The following is a 23,934-nucleotide window of genomic DNA, read 5'->3' as shown; positions in this document are numbered from 1 at the left end:
TAAGTCTATAGACCAGTTCTCCATGTGACATATTAAATCGTTGGTATTATTGTGGTTCTTTAGTGTTGGGTCTGTGACTAGGACACGGTAGGTTGATGGATCCGACAATAAGCTGTTAATCTTATCTTCGTAATCACTGGTGTTTAAAATCACTGTTGAATTTCCCTTATCTGCCTTCAATATGATAATGTCTTTCTTTTTCTTCAAACTATACAATGTTCTTTTTTCCAGAGTAGTGATGTTTTTGTTAGGAGTTCTGGAAGATGAGAGGATGATACTACTTTTTAATCTAATATCATTAGCTATGGGTTCCGGTAACGACGAGATTGCCTTTTCTACATTACAAATGATATCCACTTTAGGGACATTATGAGGTGTTATCGCAAAATTGAACCCTTTTTTAAGTATATTGATCTCTGGTTTTGTTAATACATGATCCGATAAATTAAAAATAACTTTGCTGTCTGGTAGAGAAGGTTTTGACTTAAAACGTTTTGTATAAAGATCGTTAAATTTTTTGATTTGGTTTTGTTTGCTTGTTGTAAAGGCTTTATCATAGCTAGTAGTGACCATTCTGTCCAAATGCGACCATATGTCTTGATCTAAAGTACTAGAAATATCGTCATAAATCTGATAACAGTCTAAATCCATTTGGCTTAAAAGAAATCTGGTATGCTATATCCGTTCACGTAGAAGTGCCAAAGATGTTTTAAAATAAATATGTTTCGCTCGTCTTGAATGGAAATGTTCTTTTAAAAATAGAAACTTTGGAATAATCTTGTTATCTCTACATCTTTTCAAAAAGGTGAGGTGATTTAATAGTTTGGCTTTTTTACATATAAGGAATTCAAAGCGGCGTACCTTTCTTTTGGTTTCCCCATGGATTCTATTCATGTTAAAAAATGTTTAATTTTCTTGACCATTCAAGATGAGCGAAAGTAAGACAGAGTATATGTGCAACACATATACTCTGTCTTACTTCTGCTCAGTCTCATACCTCTCTGTTCCAGTACTTTTACTTCCTGCTTCTTCTCTTGAATCTGCACACAGCAAGATGTCATCTGCATACAACATTGTCCAAGGCGCATCTTCTCTTACCTCCTCAGTTACCACCTCCATCCCAGTGTTAAACAGAAATGGACTTAATGCTGACCCTTGATGGAAGCCAGCTGTTACTTGAAAACTTTGTCTGTCCCAGACAGGTCCGAACACTTGTCTTCACATTTCTGTACATCTCCCGCACCAACCTGACATATTTCTCCAGAACCTTTTTCTCCCTCAGACACCTCCAGACTTCTTGCCTTGGCACTCTATCGTATGCTTTCTCCAGATCAATAAATGCCAGATGTAGCTCCTGTTGTTTCTCTCGAAACTTTTCCATCATCTGCCATAACCCAAAGATAGCATCTGTTGTTGATCTACCAGGCATGAAGCCAAATTGTTCCTTTGCAATCTCCACCTCCTCCTTCAATCTTCCATCAAGAACCCTTTCTAGAATTTTCATTGTGTGGGACATCAACTTTATTCCTCTGTAATTTTTACAGTCTTGTGCATCCCATTTACCCTTGTAGATGGGGACAAGAGTACTCTCCCTCCATTCCTCAGGTATATTTTCCTGTTTGCAAACTTTCATGAACAGGTCCCACAGCAGGTCAATTCCCTCTTCCGCCAGTGCCTTCCATGCCTCCACTGGAATTCTGTCGGGGCCCACCGATTTTCCATTCCTCATCCTCTTCATGGCCTCCGTCACTTCCACTCTACTGATGTTCTGCACCATCCCCCTCAGAAGGCTGCCCATCTTCTCTGTGAGTCCTTGCATTTTCCTCATTCAAAAGTCCCTCAAAGTATATTTTCCATCTGTTTCTTATGTCCACATCCCTCCATAATACTCTTCCTTCAGCATCTTTGATCTGCCTCAAATGTAAGATGTCCTTTGCTGCTTTATTTCTACATTTTGCTAGTTGGTAAATTTTTCTCTGTCCTTCCTTTGTTTCTAATTGATCATACAGATCTTGATATGCCATGGCCTTCGCTTGTGCCACAACTCTCTTGGCTTCTTTCTTTCTATCTCTGTACACCTCTCTGTCCTCTTCCACAGTTGCCTCATCCCACTTCTGCTTTGCCTTCCTCTTAGCTGTCACTGCCACTTGTACATTATTATTCCACTACCAACCCTCCTTCTGCTCTCTAATCTTTCCAGATGTCTGACCAAGCACCTCGATTGCACAGCTCAGGATTACTTTTGAATTATGTTTCCACCAATCTTGTACACTTTCCAGTCCATCTGAAATCCTCTCTAACACCCTCTCCCTAAAATGATTCCTCACACTCTCTTCTTTTACGCAAAACCACTTAATTGTCTTCATCCCATGGCTTCCAGAGGTTCTTATCTTCGATCTTATTTTAAAGTCTGCGGACAGCAGTTGGTGTTGCTGTGCCACGTGATCTGTTGGAATTACTTTACAATTTGTCACAACCTTAAGATGTTTTCTTCTAGTCAAAATCTAGTCAATTTGTGAATTGTTGTTACCACTCCTAAATGTTATCAAATGTTCTTCCCTCTTGTACTAAAACAAGTTCACAATTGCTAGATCAAATGCTACTGCAAAGTCCACAACGCTCTCTCCTTCCTGGTTCATTATTCTCACTCCGTGGCCACCATGCTCCCTTTCACAGTCTCTATTCTGTCTCTCTATGTGTCTGTTCAAGTCTCCTCTGACAATCACCATCTCATTTTCTTCCAGTTCCCTCATTTCTTCATCTTTCTCCTCTGCTGTACAGCCAACTTGCAGGGCATATACACATAATGCAACCACCTGCTCTTCTCCAAGACCCAATTTCATTCGCATGATCCTGTCGTGCCTTCTACACACTTGCAGTACCTTGCCCTTCATTCTGCCACACACCACAATTCCTACACCATTTCTTCCCTCATTATTTGCTCCAGAGTAGAACAATTTATATCCATCTCCCAGTTTCTTTGCCTTTTCCCCCTTCCACCTTGTCTCTTGCACACATAAGATGTCCAACTTCCTCATCATGTCTGCCACCTCTCTTCCCGTTCCAGTCATGCTTCCAACATTCAGTGTTCCCACTCGCAACATCCTCTCTACCTGCTGGGCTCGCTTCTTTAACCGCACTTTCCCTTGATGCGGTAGACCTCGTCCACTTCTCTCAGCTGTAGGGCAATGTGGCTGTGCATTGCTTAAGGGGTACACCCTAGCCCTTATATAATTTTCTCTTTAACTCATATCATAGCTAGAGCTGGCAGTGAAGTCAGTGGACACCCTGTAGGTATAGAAATTTAAAAAGAAAGAACCATTGCTGCTAATCATAGTTTCTATAGATTAAAAAATACCTAAAATCAAGTTTGTTAGAATAAGTACTAAATTGTTACTTTATAAGACTCTGATTATGCCTTTACTTACATATGCATCTGAAACATGGACAATATCCATAAGGATTCCAAGAGGCCCTTGGAAGTTTTGATAGAAAAATCAATTTGAATACCACCAAAAGTATTTTTGGTGGTATTCAAATTGATGGAATATGGCAAAGGTCCAACCTTGAAGTATATTGTGCCTGCAAAGAAATAGACATTGCGAAGTTTATCAAAATCCAGTGAATGAAATGGGGTGTGCCACATAGTGAGAATGTGTGACGAAAGAAATTCCAAGAAATATTCTCATATAAACCAGTGGGAATTCGACCTTGAGGAAGGCTCAAACTATGATAGACAAAGTTGATAGAGATATTGCACTCTTGAAAACCAAAAATTTTGGAGGGCGATTGCCAAAAAAAAGACGGAATGGAAAAAGCTCCTTGAGAATCCAGGGTCCACACAGGGCTGTCTGGACACTCAAGAAGAAGAAGATTCTTGTCAAGATAGAAAGAGAAGAGAGGAAGGAAGTTGATCTTGCTGGGTTCTGCCTAGGTCACGGTCATCTTACACATTATTTACTAAAGGCTGATGACCCTCCCATGTGTGAAAAATGAGTACTAGTCTTACTATTTGACATATTTTGTTGAAGTGCCAGCACTTTACATGAGACACAAATGAATTTTTGACTCATTTAGACAAGCCATATACAGGGTGTTCGGGATAAATTTGACATATTTATAATTAATTATATTTTTCCGTAAGTTACATGTATTAACACACACTTCTCTTCATTTAAAAGTTTGGACCCTTCTTCATTCATATACAAGATGTCAGAAAGGATGGATAGCTGGAACCCACCTGAATCATGGAAGAGAATAACTTGTATCATGATGATTCGTGCCCGCCATCAAAATAAGGATATTACGACTGCTGCCCAATGCTCCCTGAATACAGTAAAAACAATCAGGCATGAACTAGAGACTTGCAATGGTGACTACGAGGATGTAGCAAGAAGAAAGATCCCTAGCAGACGATCTGATTGCGTTCGTACAGCAGAATTCCTCGCAAATCTGCAGGAACAGGTGTTGAAGAACCCTGGCATTGGAATTCGGGCTTTGTTCGTGGAGTTGCTAACTGTAGTCAAGCCCTGGATAACAAGGGTAGCCAATGGTAGGCCGTATGTATGGCAGCAGGATTCGGCCCCTTGCCACACCTCTGGGAAAAGTCAAAAATGGTTGTCTGAAAATTTCTACGACTTCACCAGTCCAAATGTTTGGCCTCCAAACTCCCCAGACCTTAACCCCATGGATTATTTTGTATGGGGCGCAGTTGAAAAAGACACCAATCGCACTTCCAGTAATACAAAAGCCCAGTTAATGGATAAAATTAAAACAGTTTTTGCGGCCCTTCCCAGGGAGACTGTAGCATCAGCTTGTTCGAGGTTCCGAAGCAGAATTGAAGCTGTGATCGATGCTAATGGTGGTTATTTTGAGTAAATCTTGTTGATAGTATTGTAATTAACTCTGCCTGTAATGTTTTTTTGTCAATTCATTAAATTTAATAGATACAAAGAAGATTTTCTTTTTCCTTACGAAACTGTCAAATTTATCCCCAACACCCTGTACGATCAGACAGGCGTTATCAGACTCAGCGAGATTTCATGATGTTTTTAACCTTCTACAAATAATTAATTTGTACAAGCACATTTGACTAATTTTATTAATAGAAGACATTGCATTGCTTAACTTAATTTTTATTTATACATATTATTTATCAATTTCTCTTTGACTGTTTGTTTTGGTGTAACCTTTGCTGTAATTTTATTTATATCTAGATACTGCTTTAACTTCATTTTTCACTGATACACAAGATCAAAGGCTATTTTTGACTATTTATGCTGCTATAGCCTTTGATCTTGTGTATCGTTGTAACCTTTGCTGTAAATTTTTTGTTTATGTGTAGATAGTTTTCCTTGGCTTGGCTTTTGTACATGCATATTGTTTACTAGTTTGTCTTTCACTATTTTTTAGTTTTAATTATTAGTTTTTACTACTCTTGAAAATGGTGCCAAAAACTCGTCGTAACAAGGCAGTGACTAAAGCTAAAGTTGCTACTGAAGGAAAACACTGTTGCAGTGATGATAATAATTTATCTGAGGATATGCTGACATTAGAAATAGCTCGGTTAAAAGAAATTATTAGGAAATCGACCAGGGAATTGGAAAAGGTGGAAAAACGTTTGTTTAAACTTCGAGAGGATAAGAAGAAGGATAAGAACAACAACAGGCAGGAAAATACACTTGGTAATCAAAATATTAATAACAACAAGGTAAGTCAGTTAATATCTAAGAAAAAAGAGGTATAGCCACCAAATTGAGTCACCACACCTAATATGGTATGGTGACTCAATTTTAAAATTTGCGCTTGCCGAGGAGGTCACCACTTCTAGTTTCCCGGGAGCAAAAATTAAAAATACGACAAACATAATTGAAAACCAAAAAAGAAATGTAAAAGAATGGTAGTGCTGGTAGGTACAAATAATTTAAGTGGTGACAAACATAGTATGAGAGAAGATATGAAAGGTCTTTTGGAAGAAGTGAGAAAGAAATGTGAAAGAGTAAAAACTGTAGGATTACTACCTAGATATGATAGTACTGAGTTAAGAAGGAGGGCGATGATAGCAAATGATTTCACGCGCAGGTTATGTAGAAGATATGGATGCGAGTGTTTAGAAGTGTGGGGTGTGTTTGATGGCAGAAAAGATTTATATAAGAATAATGTCCTGCACTTGAATTCATTTGGCATCAGAAGCCTGGAGAGATTACTTCTTGGTATGAGACTTAATGCAGAGAGTCAGGGAAACTAGATCATCAAGGGAGGAATGGGAAAAATGTGTGTGAAAGTTCAGTATGGTATACAAACTTGATAAAGATATAAATGCCTTTGAACATGGTTATGTATGTGGGGAAGGAGTGAATAGATTGCATATCTAATTATAAGAATAGGCTAGGTGGTAATTTATTATGTCTGTACACAAATGCCTGGAGCATTAGAAACAAAGGGGTTGAGTTTGGTGCTTTATTGAATACGATGTGGCCTAAGATTGTTGGCATTAGTGAAACCTGGCTATCAGAATCAGATATGGTAAGTGGGATCGAGTGTAACAGATATACTATTTTTAGGAATGACAGAAAAGATGGAGGGAGGAGGAGGAGGAGTGCTACTAATGATATCAGATGACTTAAGTCCAGTTAGGGTAGAAATACAAGAAACAATGATGGTAACAGTGTCCCATGTAGCGATGAATTTGAGTCTATTTGGTGTGAAGTGGAGGTCAACAGAATGAAATATATGGTGGGTGTAGCTACAGACCTGGCAGCTCAGTTGTACGGGACAAAGAAATTCATCGCCAATTTAGCCTTATGGGTACCAAGCGAATGATCATTATGGGTGACTTTAATTTTCTAAACATTGATTGGGTAGAAGAGAAATCTCATGATCAGAAAGAACAGGAATTTATTGAATTGTTGCGAGATAACTTTCTCAAGCAGCATGTGAAAGAAGGAACTCGAGGTCAAAGAGTGTTGGATTTGCTCATAGCAAATGGTCAAGAATATGGCTATTTTACCACCAATTGGTGACAGTGATCATGCTGTTTTTTCTTTCTTGGGAAGTATCGTCTTGCATTGAAGCTGCGATTAAATCAGGCTACATGCTGAATTACAAAGCTGGAAATTATGATCAACTTAGAAGAACATTATCTTTGGTCCCATGGTATTAGTTACTGAATGGACAAACTGTCAGCAATGCATGGGAATCTTTGAAAAAGTGCTTGAATGAGGTGGTATCTGAATGTATGCCTAGTGTTTGAAGAATAAATAGCTTGGGAGTGAAATGGATGTGCAGCCATATTAAGCTAGAGATCCACAAGAAGAAGATGATGTAGAAGAATATCATGAGAATAAGAGTGAGAGGAGTTACGAAATATATAAAGCTCAGGCCAGAAAAGTAACGAGTATTGTGAGAAAAGCTAAAACGGAGTATGAAAAGAAATTAGGCATGCAAGCTAAAGGCAATCCAAAAGAATTTTATCGTTATGTCACAAGCAAAAGATAGAATGAATGTGGAAGAATAACTTTATTGAATGCAGATGGTACATGAGTGTCGGAAGCTAAGGAGATTGTTCAGTTAATGAGTGCTCACTTTGCTATGATATATCAACCAGGTGTATGTAGCATGGTGCTACTGCTACGTTGAATAAAGAGTTAGAGGTTCATGAAAATGAGGTTGAAGAGCTCTTGATAAGAATTTGTCAATAGGGACAGATGGAATATCTGCCCATTTGTTAAAGGGATGTTCAGCTGAATTGGCTAGGCCTTTCACACATTTGTATAACTTGAGTCTCAGCTCATGAATGATACTGTAAAAATAATCATAATTTAAAAATCTGAATATTTTTACAATTGGTTTTTGTTTGTAAGTTTATTAGTTTTGGTTTCATAACACACATTGTTGGCACTTGCAATGTGCCCATTATCAAAATTGTTTTGTCAAAGTGATATGTAAAGTATTTAAAAAATTGATGTACTTACCGGATTTGAATAGTTGTATTACTTTAAAAAAACTTATAGTAGTTTAAAATATTAAGTGTTGTGTTTTGAAGAGACATCCTCGTTACGCTAACGTAACAAGGCATGCAAGCTAATGAGAATCCCAAACAGTTCTTTCAATATGCTGCTAGTAAAAGAAAAACTGTACACGGCAGTGATTTTAAGGAACGCCAATGGTAGGGAGGTCACTGAATCAGTTGATATAGTGGAATTACTGAGTGAGCACTTTGCAAGAGTATATCATCCAGGTGGTGATGTTGAAAGAATGAAGGAACCATTAGTTTATATGGAAATTGTGGTGAATGAAGTGGAGGTGAATAGTCTGTGACAGAACCTAAAATGAATACATCTGTGGGATTGGATGGTATATCAGCACAGGTCTTACGTGAAGCGGCTAAAGAATTGTCAGTGCCCTTGATCTTATTGTTTAATCTGAGTCTTGGGTCTAGTTTAGTCCCGAAGGGGTGGAAAGAGGGGAAAATAGTTCCACTGCATAAAGGAGGATTAAAGACTACTGTTGCAAATTACCGACCGATCAGCATATCAGGAGTTGTCAAGGTCTTGGAGAAAGTAGTCAAGGGAAAAATACAGAAATGGATTGATGAAAATGAGATACTGTATGGGGGACAGCATGGTTTTGTGAAGGGTAGATCATGCCTCAGTAACTTGCTCAGGTTTTATAACAGTGACGACTGAACTGGATAAGGGGGATGGGTTTACAGTGATACTGTTGGACTTGGCTAAGGCCTTTCACAGGATACCACATGGAAGTCTAATCCATAAACTGCAATATATGGGAATGGATATAGGGTTGGTGAGATGGATAGGAGGGTGGTTGATGGAGAGATACCAGATAGTAGTTTATTCAGGAGTAGAGTCCAAAAGATGGCCTGTGACTACTGGTGTGCTGCAGGGTTCTGTTCTTGGACCACTGCTGTTTAATTTGTTCATTAACGATATAGGGAAGGATCTGAGAGGAACGGTTCATTTGTTCGCTGATGATGCTAAGTTGGGTGGGGCAATAGTGAATGCAGAAGATATCAAAATTTTGCAGGATGATTTGGATAGATTGGAGGTCTGCGCTAAGGAGAATGGATGTCAATTTAATGTGGCAAAATGTAAGGTTATGCATTTAGGGGTGAAACGATTAGCAGCAGTATATCACATTGGTGGAACTGTACTCCAGTAGATTGATGAGGCCAGGGACATGGGAGTGTTGGTGGATAAGGAGTTGAAGTTTAAGGGGCACATCGCAAAAGTGGCTAAATCAGCTCATCAAATCACTTGGATGCTGAAGAATACTTTGATGAGCAGAGATAAGTAAGTTATTGTTCCTCTGTATCAAGCCTTGATAAGACCCCATCTTGATTACTGTGCCCAGATCTGGTCACCTGGGTTTCTTCTTGATGGGGAGGAGGTTGAGAGGATCCAGAGGCGAGTGACCAAGATGATAGCAGGTCTATGGAATGAACCTTATGAAAACAGGTTGAAGATTTATGGGTTGCAGAAATTGGTTGATAGGTGGAAAAGGGGAGATGTGATTGAGACATTCAAATTGCTGAAGGGTTTCTGTAGGATTAATTCAGAGGATATTTTTAAGAACAGGACTGGTGGTGGGAGGACTAGGGGACACCCATTGATGCTGGGCAAGGGTGTGGTTAGTAAGGGTATTAGAGCTGGGTTTTTTACTTTTAGAGTGGTGAATGAGTGGAATAAGCTGACAGTGTCTGTTGTGGGTGCTATGACAGTGAATTAGTTAAAGGCAAAGTATGATAGATACTGTGCGAATGTCAAATAGTTGTGATGGACATGTTTAGGGCCTCCCTCGAGGAGTCTAAGGACTCCTTGGAGTCGCCCGCAATAATAATAATAATAGTAATCTACGTGTCAGCCATTATACCTAACTTCTCACTTACCAGATTCATGGAGTGCGCATGCTCGCCGAGAAGTTTGATGTGTGATTGACAGCTCACAAGAACAGTGTTCGGTATCAGAGTAGCGGATATAAACAAGACAGCGTTCGGAAAGAAATAAGAACACAGGCCGGCAGACATTTAGATTCACAGGAAAATGAGTTTTTTTATGTGACAGTCGGAGGAAAATTAATAGTATATTATGAAAAAGGAATCGTGGAACTAGGAAGTTTCAAAGTGGAATAAGTATAGATAAATAAAAGAAAATATTGCTATAGATGTTTTTAAAGAAATATTCGAGGAAACGCTAATTGGAAGATTAGTAGTAGATTCCGAAAAGGGAATCGTAGAACTGTGAATTTTTTAAAGTGGAAGAGTTAAGACTGTCAATAAGCATTAATGGATAAAAGAAGAAATTGCTATTTATGTTCTAAAGGAATGTTCGAGTAAACTCTGATTAGGAAGTTTCATCTGTCTTAAGGATGCCGGATCTAACTATTATTTCTACTAAAAAGAGACAGAATTGAGTTAGGAAGAATTAATGTGTGCTACATTAGTGATGGGAAAGGATCTTGTGAAAATGAAGAATAAAGTCATATATCTTGGGAAAAGGGCCTTGACAGAAAGAGAAACTGCCTATGAGCATTTTATCATTGTGCAAACAAAGTGTTTAGTCTAGTCTTAAGTGTAAGTTTATTTTTAAAAGGCCTTGGATTCAATTAAATTTGTAGTTATGTATTATTGTTTGAAGTGTGTATATATATATATATATATATATATCAAGTGTTTGTGTTTTATTAAATGTGTTTATTTTGTGTTTTGGTCTTGAGTTAGTTATTTTTTGGATTCTGAAAGAAATAGTAAAAAAGGAGGTAATTGCACCAATCAGCGTGAATCTTTGTGCAAATAAATAAATAAAAGCACTCGGAAATTAAAAATAAATGTTGAACAGAGATCATCTTTATATACAGGATTAAATAAATAAAAATCCTATATTTAAACAATGGCACAGCCGGTAGGATTAATATTATGATAATATCCTCTATATAAAAATCTCTAATTATTACAATACCACAGGAATGGAAGGAATATATGATAGTTCCATTGCACAAGGGTGGTGCAAAAACTGATGTGTCTAACTACCAACCTATTAGTATCTCTGGTAGTGAAGATTTTAGAGAAGTTGGTAAGAACTCACATACAGAAATGGGTAGACAAGCATTCTGTACTCTGCAGGGAACAGCATGGTTTTGCTAAAGGAAGGTCATGTTTTAGCAATTTGCTCATATTTTATAACATTGTTACGGCCAAGTTGGATAAAGGGAATGGATACACTATGATAATATTGAATTTTTCTAAGGCATTTGATAGGATACCACACGATAGACCATTGTGTAAACTGGAGAATATGGGATTGAACATAATCTATTGACTTGGATCAGGGGATGGTTGACAGACAGATATCAAACAGTGGTATACAGTGGGTGTGAATCTCCCAGATTTAAGGTAACCAGTGGTGTACCTCAGGGTTCAGTCCTTGGGCCATTATTGTTCAATTTATACATTAATGACATCAAGCAGGGTCTATCATCAGATTTGCAATTGTTTGCTGATGATGCAAAAATATTCAGCAATTACAAAATGATTTGAATAGACTGGAAATCTGGGGGTGCTTAAGGGTCAAAGCTGTATAACTGAGAGGAGACCTCCACATAGCCTTTAAAGGAATGCAGAGAACCGACCAGGGCTTCTGACCTAATGTCCAGTCCTCACCTTCTCGTGGTGCACCTTGTTGGGTATCTACTTGGATACTAAACGAACGAGGATGGGCTGGCAATTTGGGATTTAGCCGACCAAATTGTATTCTTATTGGTTAAACCAAAATAAAAAATGATGGTACAACATGACAAAATTTCATGCCGGCTGGGGCATCACCCAGTTAAACAAGGCCCCCGTTGTTTTCGCCAGGGAACCAGGGCGAACAGCAAAAAGTCAGCTACTGGAACAAATCTGAAAACAAGCCCCAACTCAACATCACCAGAGTTAAAGATCGGTACTATTAATGTAAGAAGCCTGAATGGCAAAGAAATGGAGCTAGCTGATGAATTAGATAAGTACCAGGTCGACATAATAGGGGTGACTGAAACAAAAAAGACCAAAACAGGTGAGATCTTTCTGAGCAATAAATACAAAATGTTATATTCAGGCAATGACAATCAAGGAAAAGAAGGAGTAGCCATATAATTCAACACAAAATACGAGGCTAATATTCTTGAATGGCAGTCAGTCTCAAGTAGAGTGATGTGGGCAAATATGAGAATGGGGAACTGGACAATGAGACTTATTTGTGCCTATGGTCCCACAGAAGGTTCTACTAAGGGAGAAGTGGAGGAATTTTTTGATGCTTTAGAGAAAGCAACTGACACAATGAAAAAGGAAAAGTTGATCCTTGTTGGGCATCTAAATAGCAGAGTAGGAAATGATTGTGAGACATACAAAAATATTTTGGGAAAATTTGGAGAAAAGAGCAAAGCTAATAATAATGGCAAATATCTGTTAGATTTCTGCTCAGGACATGGACTGGTTATTACTAACACCATGTTCCAACATAAAAATGTGCACAAATTCACATGGAGAGAAGAGGCTAGGAATAAGAAAAGTCTCATTGACTATGTTATTGTCGATAGTGATGTTTTCTCCCTGGTGCAGGACACCAGAGTGTACAGAGGATTTGAAATTGGAAGTGATCACTATTTAGTCTTGAGCAGGATAAAATTGAATTTCATATTGAAAAGAATAACATGTAAGAAAGTTTTAAAGCGAATAAAAGTTGAGCAGCTCTCAGATATGAACTGTAGACTAAAATACACAAAGATTATTGAAGAAAAAATAAAAGAGTTCGAGAACAGCAACCAAACCTTGGAGATGCAGTGGCAAACTCTGAAGAAAACATTGATTGATTCTGCCAAAGAGGCATGTGGTGAGGTTGTCTGCAAGGATAAAAAAATGAGAACTCCCTGGTGGACACAGGAAGTTAAAGAGGCAGTGAAAGAAAAGAAGAAAGCATATCAAATGTTCCTGGCAAATAAGTCAGCTTTTACTCTTACAGAATAAAGAGACAAATGTAAGAAAGCTAAACACTGTGTAAAACTAGCTAAACAAAAGTCATGGGAGGACTTTGGCAAGAATATAGAAAATAAATATCAAGAAGGTGGTAAGATATTCTGGAGGTTGTTGAAGAGGCTTAAAAATGGAGGAAAGAGTTCTGTAAAAGGAGTTAGAGATGATAAAGGTGACATGAAAACAGGAGAAAAAGATATCCTTGAAGTATGGAGTAATTACTTTGAAAAACTGCTAAATGAAACAAGACATAAAAAACACTGACCAGGCATGCAGGCAGGAATACATATCCATACTTGAAGTAGAAAAAGCCATCAAAGGCTTGAAATGTGGAAAGGCAGCTGGAGTAGATGATATTCGACCAGAAATGCTGAAGTATGGTGGTATAAGAGTCTTACAGTGGCTGAACTGCATAGTCCAGAAAGCCTGGACAGAGGGATGAATTCCCGATGATTGGAGTAGAGCTCTCATAGTACCCATATATAAAAAAGGGAAATAAAACTGAATGTGAGAATTACAGAGGTATTTCCCTACTGAGTGTTCCTGGCAAGATCTATGCAAGTATACTTGAGAAACGGTTGAGAAGAATTGTGGAAGAAAAGCTTGGTGAAGAACAAGCTGGATTCAGGCCAAACAGAGGCTGTCAGGATCAGATTTTCACTTTACGACAAACAGTCGAGAAAGCATGGGAATATAACAAAGATCTGTATTTAAGTTTTGTTGATTTGGAAAAGGCATATGACAAGGTGCCAAGAGAGAAGCTATTCAATACGCTGCAGTTATATGGTGGCAATGGGGCATTATATCGAGCTATACTTAGTTTTTATTTGAGTTGTAAGTCAGCAGTTAGAATTGAAGGAAGTACAGGAAGATAGTTTAATGTTAAATCTGGTGTGAGACAAGGATGTACATTATCCCCTCTGTTATTCATTATCTATATGGATCACATTATGATCACGATACAAAGTGCCTTAGATGATAGAAATATAAGATCTGATAATGTTGGAGTCTTGACAATTAACAGACTGATTTTGAGGAAAATTGTAGATAGGAAGTTAGTAATAATGTAGTTTTTTTCATGTAGTACTATCATATCCTGTACACCCCTTGAGGGTACATGGCAGTAATTTGATGATGATGATGATGGAAATCTGGGCAAACGAAAATGGCCGTCAGTATAATGTTAGTAAGTGTAAAGTTATGCACTTTGGCGTGATTAGAGTTCCAGCGGCATATTATATTAGCAGAGTTATGCTACAAGAAACTGAAGAGGCAAGGGACCTTGGTGTATTGGTGGATAAGAATTTAAAGTTCAAATGTCACATAGCAAAAGTTGCAAATACATCTCAGAGGATAATTGCTATGGTGACGCGAACCTTGACATGTAAGGATAAGGAAGTAATTTTGCCTCTTTATAAGGCTTTGATAAGACCACACTTGGGTTACTGTGTGCAGATTTGGTCTCCTGAGTTCCAAGGGGATAAAGAAGGCTGTGGAAATGGTGCAAAGAAGAGTTTTAAAGATTATATCTGGATTATGGGATTTAGATTATGAGGATAGATTGCGAGTATATGGATTACAGACTCTGGTTAACAGGAGAAAGACGGGTGATATGATAGAGGTCTATATGTGTCTGTGTATGTATAAAATTACTGCAAAAGTTACTGCACTGCTAGGTTACTGCACTGCTTGGCTTGGTTTTTATACATGCATATTGTTTACTAGTTTGTCTTGTAAGCAATATGTTTATTGGACTGTTGGACTGCTTATGTATTGCTGTAACCTTTGCTATGGCACAGTATGACCTATGCTGTTCTTGTGCAAATGAACCATAAACCATCCAACCTATATTTTGCAGACTGATCTCTTTCTCTTCTTCTCGTAAGTTTATGTCTATCATAAATGTAAATATTCCTGTCTGAAGGTTATAAGTTCTTATGTTATTTGCTACATCCTGCAAATTATAGGATACACCCTTACCATCACAAGTGTAAATTATAATTTACACTTGTGATTAATAATTATTAATAATTTATTTGCCAGTAATGAATGTATTTCTATTCACACCTGTTCTTTCTCTCCCTTATATATACCATTTTCACATGGTTCATTAAGAATGGTTCACATATTTACACCTTTTAGTAATTCAAATATACCAACCAAATATATATTATTCTCCTTAATTATTGTTTTCTAATATATTTAATTCCTCACAGGGACTTCCATCTTGGGAGTACATGGTTAGCAGCCACAGGGTCCCGAGCTGAGCTTGACATTACTTCCACTTACTTGTGTCAGGTTCCTTCTATATTCTTTCCTATATGGCCTCACTTGGCTGACTCTTGCTTACTTTGACCCTGAAGGTATTAGTGTACTCGAGGCCCGAGGGTGTCTCTCCTTTTCCCAACTTCTACTCTAGCTGGTAGAGGGCAGCAACTCTACTAGTACTTGCTGGAGCACTGTGGTGGAGAAGGCAACGGGAAACCACTCCACTAATATCCCTATAAAATTTTAGTAGCAATGAATAGAACTTATAAGGGGTCAGCTACCAGCCTTGTAAACCAAGGTAGTGTGTCTTGGCACAGAGAGGAAAAGAAGGTGCACATTGGAATGGATACAATATTTGGAAATAAGTATGCTTCAAGAGCTGATGTTCCTCCCAATCAAACCTCTAAAAGTGACTTTAAAACAAGCTATAAACAAAAAAATGAAAGATCGTCAAGAATAAAAATTGCAACATGGAATGTGAGAACAATGAACAGATGTGGAAAATTAGAAAATCTCAAACAAGAAATGGACAAAGGAAAAATTGATATCATAGGGTTCTGTGAAGTCATATGGGAAGGAATAGATGATTTTTATAGTGACAAAGTAAGAGTAATTTACTCAGGCAGAGATAAAAAGGAAAAAGGAGTTGCACTTGTTTTTAATAAAAGAACAGCAAAGAGCATCATTAGCATAAAATGTCTGAATGACAGGATTATGGTGGTAAAATTGAAGGCTGAACCAGTGGACATAACAATAATGCAGGTATATATGCCAACAAGTGATCATTTAGATGAGGGAAATAGAGGAAATGTACGAAAAATTACAAGAACTAACTAAGGAAGAAAAAAGAAAAGACTATATGATTATAATGGGAGACTGGAAGGAGTTGTGGGAGAAGAAGAGGATGGGAGTGTAGTAGGAAGATACAGACTAGGTAATATAAATGAGAGAGGGGAAAGGTTAGTGGAATTCTGTAAAGAAAATAAGCTAATAATTATGAATACTTGGTTTAAAAAATCTAAGAGAAGACTATACACATGGAAAAAACCAGGAGATACGGAAAGGTATCAAATTGATTACATTATAGTAAAGCAAATATACAAGAATAGTGTAAAAAATGCATGCACATATCCTGGAGCTGATATTTACTCTGACCACAACCTACTATTCATAGAAATAAATGTGAAACAAAAAAAAAAATAAAAGAAGCTATGAAAAGGAAAAAATGGATCTTAGAGAAATTAAAAAATACCAAGGAATTTGCAAATAGATTGGAGGAAGAATTGGAGGAAACAAGTTTTGTCAAAACTGAAGATCCAGAAAAGAAATGGGAACAAGTTAAAGAGAAAATAAAGAAGATTGCAGAAGAAGAAATTGGATATGTAAGAGCTAAAAGAATAAATAAAAAAAAAAACTGTGGATAACTAATGAGATGATTTCTCTAATAGAAGAAAATGGAAAAATAAAGACACCCCAGAAGGGAAAATACAATATTAGAATCCTGAATGACAAATTGAGAAGGGAAGCAGAAAGAAGTAGAGAAGATTGGCTTAAAAAACAATAGGAATAAATAGAAAATTATGAGAGAGTGGGAATATATGATCTTTTGTATGAAAAAACAAGAAGCATGAATCACAAGAGAAATGGAATTCTAGCTAGAGGCATAGAAAATAAGAAGGGAGAAATCATAACTGAAGAAGATAAAATCCTAATGTGATGGAAGGAATACATTGAAGATCTATATGACAAGGAAAATAGACCAAATGAGTTGCCTTAGAAGATATAAAGAAGGTAAATGAAGATGATCTAGGCACAGAGATTTTGAAGACAGAAGTAGAAATGGCCATTAAAAAACTAAAATGTGGAATGGCAGATGGAATAGATGGAATACCTGCAGAATTCCTGAAACAACTTCAGAAGAAAGGAACTGAAGAAATAACCAAAATAATAAATTTAATGTATAACAAAGGAGAATTACCAAAAGATTTTATAACCTTAATATTTATACCTATACCAAAGAAAAGTAATGCAGTGAATTGTAAGGATTTTAGAACAATAAGCCTCATTTTCCATACATCAAAAAAAAAACTTATGAGAATCTTAATATGAAGAATTGCATCTAAGGTGAAAGAATTTCTTGGAGAAGATCAGTTTGGTTTCAGGAAGGGTAGGGGAACAAGAGATGTGATTGGACTGTTAAGAATAGTAAGTGAATCAAGAAGTTAATATCTGTTATATAGATTTTAAAAAAGCTTTTGACTTTGTAAAATGGGATAAGATGGTGGAAGTAATGGAAAAGATTGGTATAGATTGGAAAGACAAAAGTCTAATTATTTCAATATATATTGGACAAACTGCCATGGTGAGAGACATATGGTACAGCAGAACAAGGTATTGGATGGGGAGTAATTCTGTCACCAATTTTGTTTAACATGTATTCTGAAGCAATGTTAAACGAGGCACTGGAGAATTCAGAAGAAGGAATAAAGATTGGAGATAGACAGATATTTGCAATAAGATACGCAGATGACAAGGCATTATTATCAAATACTGAAACAGGACTACAACATCTGTTGAACAGATTACTGGAATCCTGTATCAGTTATGGAATGAAAATTAACATCAGAAAAACAAAGGTAATGAAAATAGCAAGGAAAGAGGCAAATATGGATATCAGAATAAATGGGAAAAAATTGAATCAAGTAAAGATATTTAAATATCTAGGAAGTGTTATTAGCAGTGAAGGAAGATGTAAAAGTGACATAAAAGCAAGAATAGTGATGGGAAGAGATGCCTCTAATAGAAAATGGAATTTATTCAGAAGTAAAATGGATAGAAACCTAAAGAAAAGAATAATAAAATGTTATGTGTGGAGTGTTGTCCTCTATGCAGCTGAAACTTGGACATTGAAGAAAGAAGAAATTAAGATTTTGGAAAGCTCTGAGATGTGGATTTGGAGAAGGATGGAAAAAATCAAATGGACAGATAAAATAACTAATGAAGAGGTCTTAAAAAGAGTAGAAGAAGAAGAAAAAAAGTCTGTTAAGGAGGATAAAAAGAAGAAAGGGAAACTGGATCGGACATATTCTGAGAGGGAATGGAATCATCAGAGATGCCATTGAAAGAAAAATAGATGGAAAAAGACCCAGAGGAAGAGTAAGGAAAACAATGCTAGATGACATGCTGAATGGAGACAGGTACACAACCTTGAAAGAGAAGGCTCTGAACAGAGAGTGGAAGTGAAGTTTTTGCTACTAAGAGAAGAACCTGTTCAATTGCAGAATACTCAAGAAGAAAAAGAATATATTTTTAAAAAAAAAATGTCCCCCCACCCCTACAGATGCAGATTTGGTTACAATTGAAGAACACATCGCATTATGTGGCATATCCATCAATACTCGAAACTGTGGTGGGATGAAGTGCTTTCTCTTGCCCTGCCAGAATGTCAAGGATGTGGCAAAAGATTTCCAATCATCCTGACATGAATGTATTAGCAAGACTGCAAATGTGGCTGCTGGGTAATCTTGTGCTATTTTCACATAACATTTGTTAGTCCACTTTACACACTCCACACATTGAAAAACAACAAATTTGAACATTGGCAGTCATTGTAGCAGGAAGTAATAACAAATAAATAGCATGGCACTAAGCCTGAAATTAAGCATTGGCAGTCTAGTCAGTGTAGAAAGAGAAGAGAGGAAGTTGTTCTCGTTGGGGTAAACATAGATCACAGTGACCTTAAACTTCCTTATCTCTTGATGATCCACCTAATTTGTGTGTGAACAGTGCAACACACTCATCTTACTGTTTGCCATGTTCTGGGAAATGCCAACACTTCATTTCACAAAGAAATAAGTTTTGCTAATCTGACACTCAGATCTTATTACACCCAGATAAATTGTATGAAGTTTTTAATTTTTTTTAAAAAATGATTTATATAAACACATTTGATCATAAATGTAATTTATATACAGATATGGCATTGTTCACTTTTTTAATTTTTTTTCTTATATATAAGATGGTTACTTATTTAATTATTTATTTTTATTACCTTGTGTATTGCTTTGTAATGGTTCAGTATGACTTTTACTGTCCTTTTGTCAAGAAACATGACACTACTGCCATCCCTTGCCATGATGTACATGGGATATGAGGGATAACCACTGAATACTGTTCCCATGTCTTCTTTTTCTATATTAAGATGCATTCGATGACTGATCACACTCCTTTGTTCAACCCAGAACTCATAGAACAGATTATCCTTTTTCTTTGTTAATTCTTTTTACTGTGTAAAACAATCTTAAGGGAAGATTAAAGAAAAAGTAACTTTTAAAAACTTTTTAGAAATAAATTTTCAAATCTAATAAGGTTTGTTGTTCATATTTTCCACCCAATTTTTACCATAGTCATCTTTGAAAATATATAGGATATAATGTGTATGCATTTTTTGTTATTTTATTATTTTTTTGTTATTTTTTATTAGTAGTAGAAACATTTCATTATTATTTTTAGGTATGTGTACAAGACAGAGTAGTAAATTATCAACTTCCTTCAGGTTTACGGTTGATAAAGGTTTATGCAAACATCAGAATCATAGAACCCTTGCTGAAAATTATTTCCCAAAGAAATAAGAATCTTATCTTATGGAAATTGCAGCGGCTAGCAAACATTTTATCTGCTGGTAGTAGTGACCTTAGTTCTGGAACAAAAGCTGATATCGACTCAGAATATAGTCAGGAAGATTCGGAAAATTACAATTTTCACATGTTGTCTGATCATGAACCAGTGATAAAATCATTTAGTGTTTCAAGTACTGAGTTGAGTAGAAATGAAAATGCTATAAATGGTGACTGTTATAACTCACCCTTTGTGCAGAATGAATATGAATTTCCAAAAATTGCTACTTACAGCACTTTTGTTCATGAGATTTCACCATATGGAAAACTATCAGAAGAACAACTAAGTCTTCCAAATAAGACAAATCATGGTAAGTGTTTTTATGCTGTATTTTTTTTCTCTTTAATGCTGCATCTTCAGTTTTTATTTAAATATAACTCAGAAGAGAGAGAGTTTAATTTGTGAAATAATCAAATTACAGAAGAAACAAAATTCTTATGGAGTTAAAATGGAACAAGTTTGAAATTTAAAAAAAGCAGAGAACACACACACACACACACACACACACACACACACACAATGGCCAAAATATTAGAAACATTCCCAAGCTAAATGCAATCCACAAGTAACACATGACTAATTAATAACATTGCAGCCGGCACTAGCTGTAAATATACAGTAGATTATTTCCAGGATACAGGAACTATATTCAAGTATATGGAAGGATCATAATGTCAGTGACTTCAGGCAAGAATATTGGGAGTCAGACAGAACAGTAAATGTATCTCAAAACAACTTTCTCCAGCATGGCCATGCATCAGCCTTGGATATTCTGAGCAAATGCAGTCAACATTTACAGTGTGGCCTGGAAGACTGCTTCATCTACTTTTTGTAACATCTTTATAAGAAGCATAAGGATCAATGAGATTATCATTTCTGATAGATGTTCCTTAGTTGGTCAAATGACTTCATCATGCTGTCAGGAACTGCAAGAGAATATAGCTGAATTCATTATGTTAGACTATTTCATATGAGGTATAACAGCTTTTTAAAGCCATTCATGTCTGACAAAAACTAAAAGATATGGAGAAAGAACATTGGCACTGGTACTGCTGATTCTCTGCAAGAAAATGGAGTGATAACAGCTTTTGATTTCACTTGGGTGGGTGGACAAGGATATGGAAATAGCAAGCAAAAAAAAAAAGTCCATGGATTCATCATTCTTTATTAAAACCAGTGCAAAATACTCTGGTAGGTATGATTTCTTCGAACTCCTTAAGGTTTGTGATATTAATAGAGGAAAGAACCAAATGGTTTATTTTACTTAACATCATTGTTGACCATGTATACCCAGTCTCATACCCTTTTTGGGAAACTGCCAGCTGTTTCCCTAAAATTGTAGAAGGTATATGCCATCCATGAATTTAATAGTAATATTTCCTTAATGGATTTGATCCCTCAATCACCTCTCCCTCTCATTCAGTATTGTTGGCACATGGTTAAATCAAGAATGTGTCAGGGTGGAACAAGATTTTCAAAACAAGCATCTACCATCAACATATCTATTGGTGCTGCAGGAATTCATATCTTCCACAGAATACCTATGAGGTGTTTTTGGAACTCTCAAAGTATCCCTGATATATTGAGGTCCTTCTGAAAACTCACATAATCCCATATGATATTTGATAGATATCTAATAAACTAGCGAACATTGTCCCCAATAGCAGCTTACCAAATGCTGTTTGTGAATATTGTTTTTGGCATTCATTCATTTTCACAGTTTAATGCTCTGTTTTGCAAAGTACAGATCATTTTGGAATAGTTTCAGGACAATGAAGGTTAGTTTACTGCACTTCATTGGCTCGGTCATTCACCTGATTTTAACTTGTTCAGAATTTGCAGGATCAGAACACAGTATTCATGACAAGTGTCTGCATGTTGAATGTTGGCCTGTGCAGCCTCTCAAACAGATCATGTCAAGAAATCCCCTAATTGCTTCAGAAATTTGGAGATTTCATTATCTGGTCTGTTTGAGGTTCTGATAGCTAAAGGGGTTACTGGCCATCAGAATAGAATGTACTTATACCCTGCCTTGATTTATGAAATAATTAGGTACCTCATAAATAACCGAAGGAAACAGTTAAATTTACAGTGAGAAACCATTGAACAGTTTAGTTGGTTACTCGATAGGATAATGAATCAAACCTAGTTAATGTTTAGAATATATTAAACAATTTTGTAGTATAACTAGACAATGTGTAAAATGAGCTGGTTATTAATTGCACTTGCATCTCAGTAGCCATATTACTTGTTCTTGTGTTGCAACAACCAAAGTAACTATGTTCTCTTCAATTAGAGTGCAGTCATGATGTCTTGACTTAGGAGTTTGTCATACATGTGAAAACTTTTTAGCAGATTTTTATGACAAGCTTCAGAACGGTGCCATGGCATAAGAACTAAGAGAGAGAGAGGCATTAGCAGTGCATGGGAAATGGTCAGAGTGTGTCTGAAAGAAGTAGCAGCAGTAAGGATAAATATAATAGGAGTTATATAACTCAGAAGTTATAGATGAGTAGCATTATGAAACGAGCTGCAAAAGAGAAAATGTTAAGTTCAAATCAAATTGAGGGGGAATTAGCCAAGCATATAAAGAAAATCTCAGAGAATTCATTTACAAGTGGTAAGTAAAAGGAAAAATAAAATTATTGTTGAATGTGAAAGAAGATAGTTAATGAATGCTGATGATAGAGGTGATGGGGGAAGGAAAAAAAACTTAACCAAGTGAAAAATAAACTTTCAACATCTTTAAGTTACCAAGTGTTTTTTTTGTGAGAAGTATCATTCTAGTGGAGATATTGCAGTGACAAATATGACAAGGACTGATTTGAGAATAGAGGTAGGTAAACTGGATGTGCTCAGGGTATTGCAGAATCTTAATATCTATACACAGCTATGGAAGGTCTACATATTATGAGAATGTGCAAAGAGAATTAGCAGTAATAATAACATACAGATCTCTGCATTTAAGTTGGAGCAAATGGGGATGTATGTGAAACTGGTGAGATGGATAAGAGGACAGTTAATGGGCAAATATCAAAGAGTAGTATGCATGGAGAAGTCAAATGAAGAAGGCAGGTATCAGGAAACATATCCCAAGACTTGGTGCTTTTGTCTCTGCTATTTAATTTATACATTAATGATATAGGGAAGAGAAATATCCAGTTATTTGCTTGTAATACAAAACTGGATAGGCCATTAGTTAGTTAATGCTATAGACATATTTATGAATTGAGGGACACAAAACACATGTGTTGAAAAGATTATTTTATTTGATTTGATTTGATTAATAATAAAATAATAACTTGACGTTTCGACCCCTGTATTGAGGTCATCATCAGAAAGATACATGTGTATAAGAACCAAGCTACATGCTATTGCACTCTATACAGGTAAATTACATCTACGTTGTTAATCTTTTTTCTTAGCCTGCCCTCTAGTGATTAAAGAAAAAAAAAACTACAATAAACTCTGCTAAAGTCTTCACATACTAGGATTCTTCTGGAATTATACAGTTTATATTGTTATACTACAATTATCTTCTGGATTTGTACAGTATAGGTTGCTATTGAATGTTCAGAAAAAAAAAAAAACACTTCATTAAGTCTTCTTGTATTGAGATTTTTCTTCGTGGTTGCTATGAAGGTTGCAGATGGGTCCTCCACATTCTTGGAATGGTTAGACCATCATGTTTATTCAGATTCGGATCATGTTTGAGCATTTCACATGCTTCCTTGAATTTCCGCTCAAACCAGGTTTTGGTGTGGTGTAGGGACTTGGTACCTTTCCAATCAAATGCTGTAGAGATTTTCAGAGTGATTTAAATAACTGACTGTGTGGGCAAAATAAAATGGCTTTCAGTTTAATGTGGCAAAGTGTAAGGCTGTGCCCTTTGATATGAAAAAACTACAAGCTGTACACTACATTGATGGAACTCCAATTCAGGAAATTGATGAGGCATGGGATTT

At 36.4% G+C, this 23,934-nt stretch overlaps 1 protein-coding gene across 4 annotated transcripts in view; it reads left to right on the top strand.

The window, feature by feature from the left end:
* Positions 1-23,934, top strand: part of HPS4 (Hermansky-Pudlak syndrome 4 protein) — a 304,728-nt gene that overhangs the window by 216,904 nt on the left and 63,890 nt on the right. For all 4 annotated transcript variants that reach the window (XM_090413587.1, XM_090413586.1, XM_090413589.1 and 1 more), the window contains one exon: positions 19,805-20,279. In XM_090413587.1, coding sequence (XP_090269713.1) covers positions 19,805-20,279 — 475 coding nt within the window. The remainder of the gene's footprint in view (positions 1-19,804; positions 20,280-23,934) is intronic.

Source organism: Typopeltis vanoorti, chromosome 24 (genome assembly GCF_054136105.1).
Source record: "Typopeltis vanoorti isolate ZY-2024b chromosome 24, IOZ_Tvanoo_1.0, whole genome shotgun sequence".
NCBI lineage: Eukaryota > Metazoa > Arthropoda > Arachnida > Uropygi > Thelyphonidae > Typopeltis > Typopeltis vanoorti.
The sequence above is the reverse complement of the archived record's forward strand: the minus strand, read 5'-3'. Positions and strand labels throughout refer to the sequence as shown.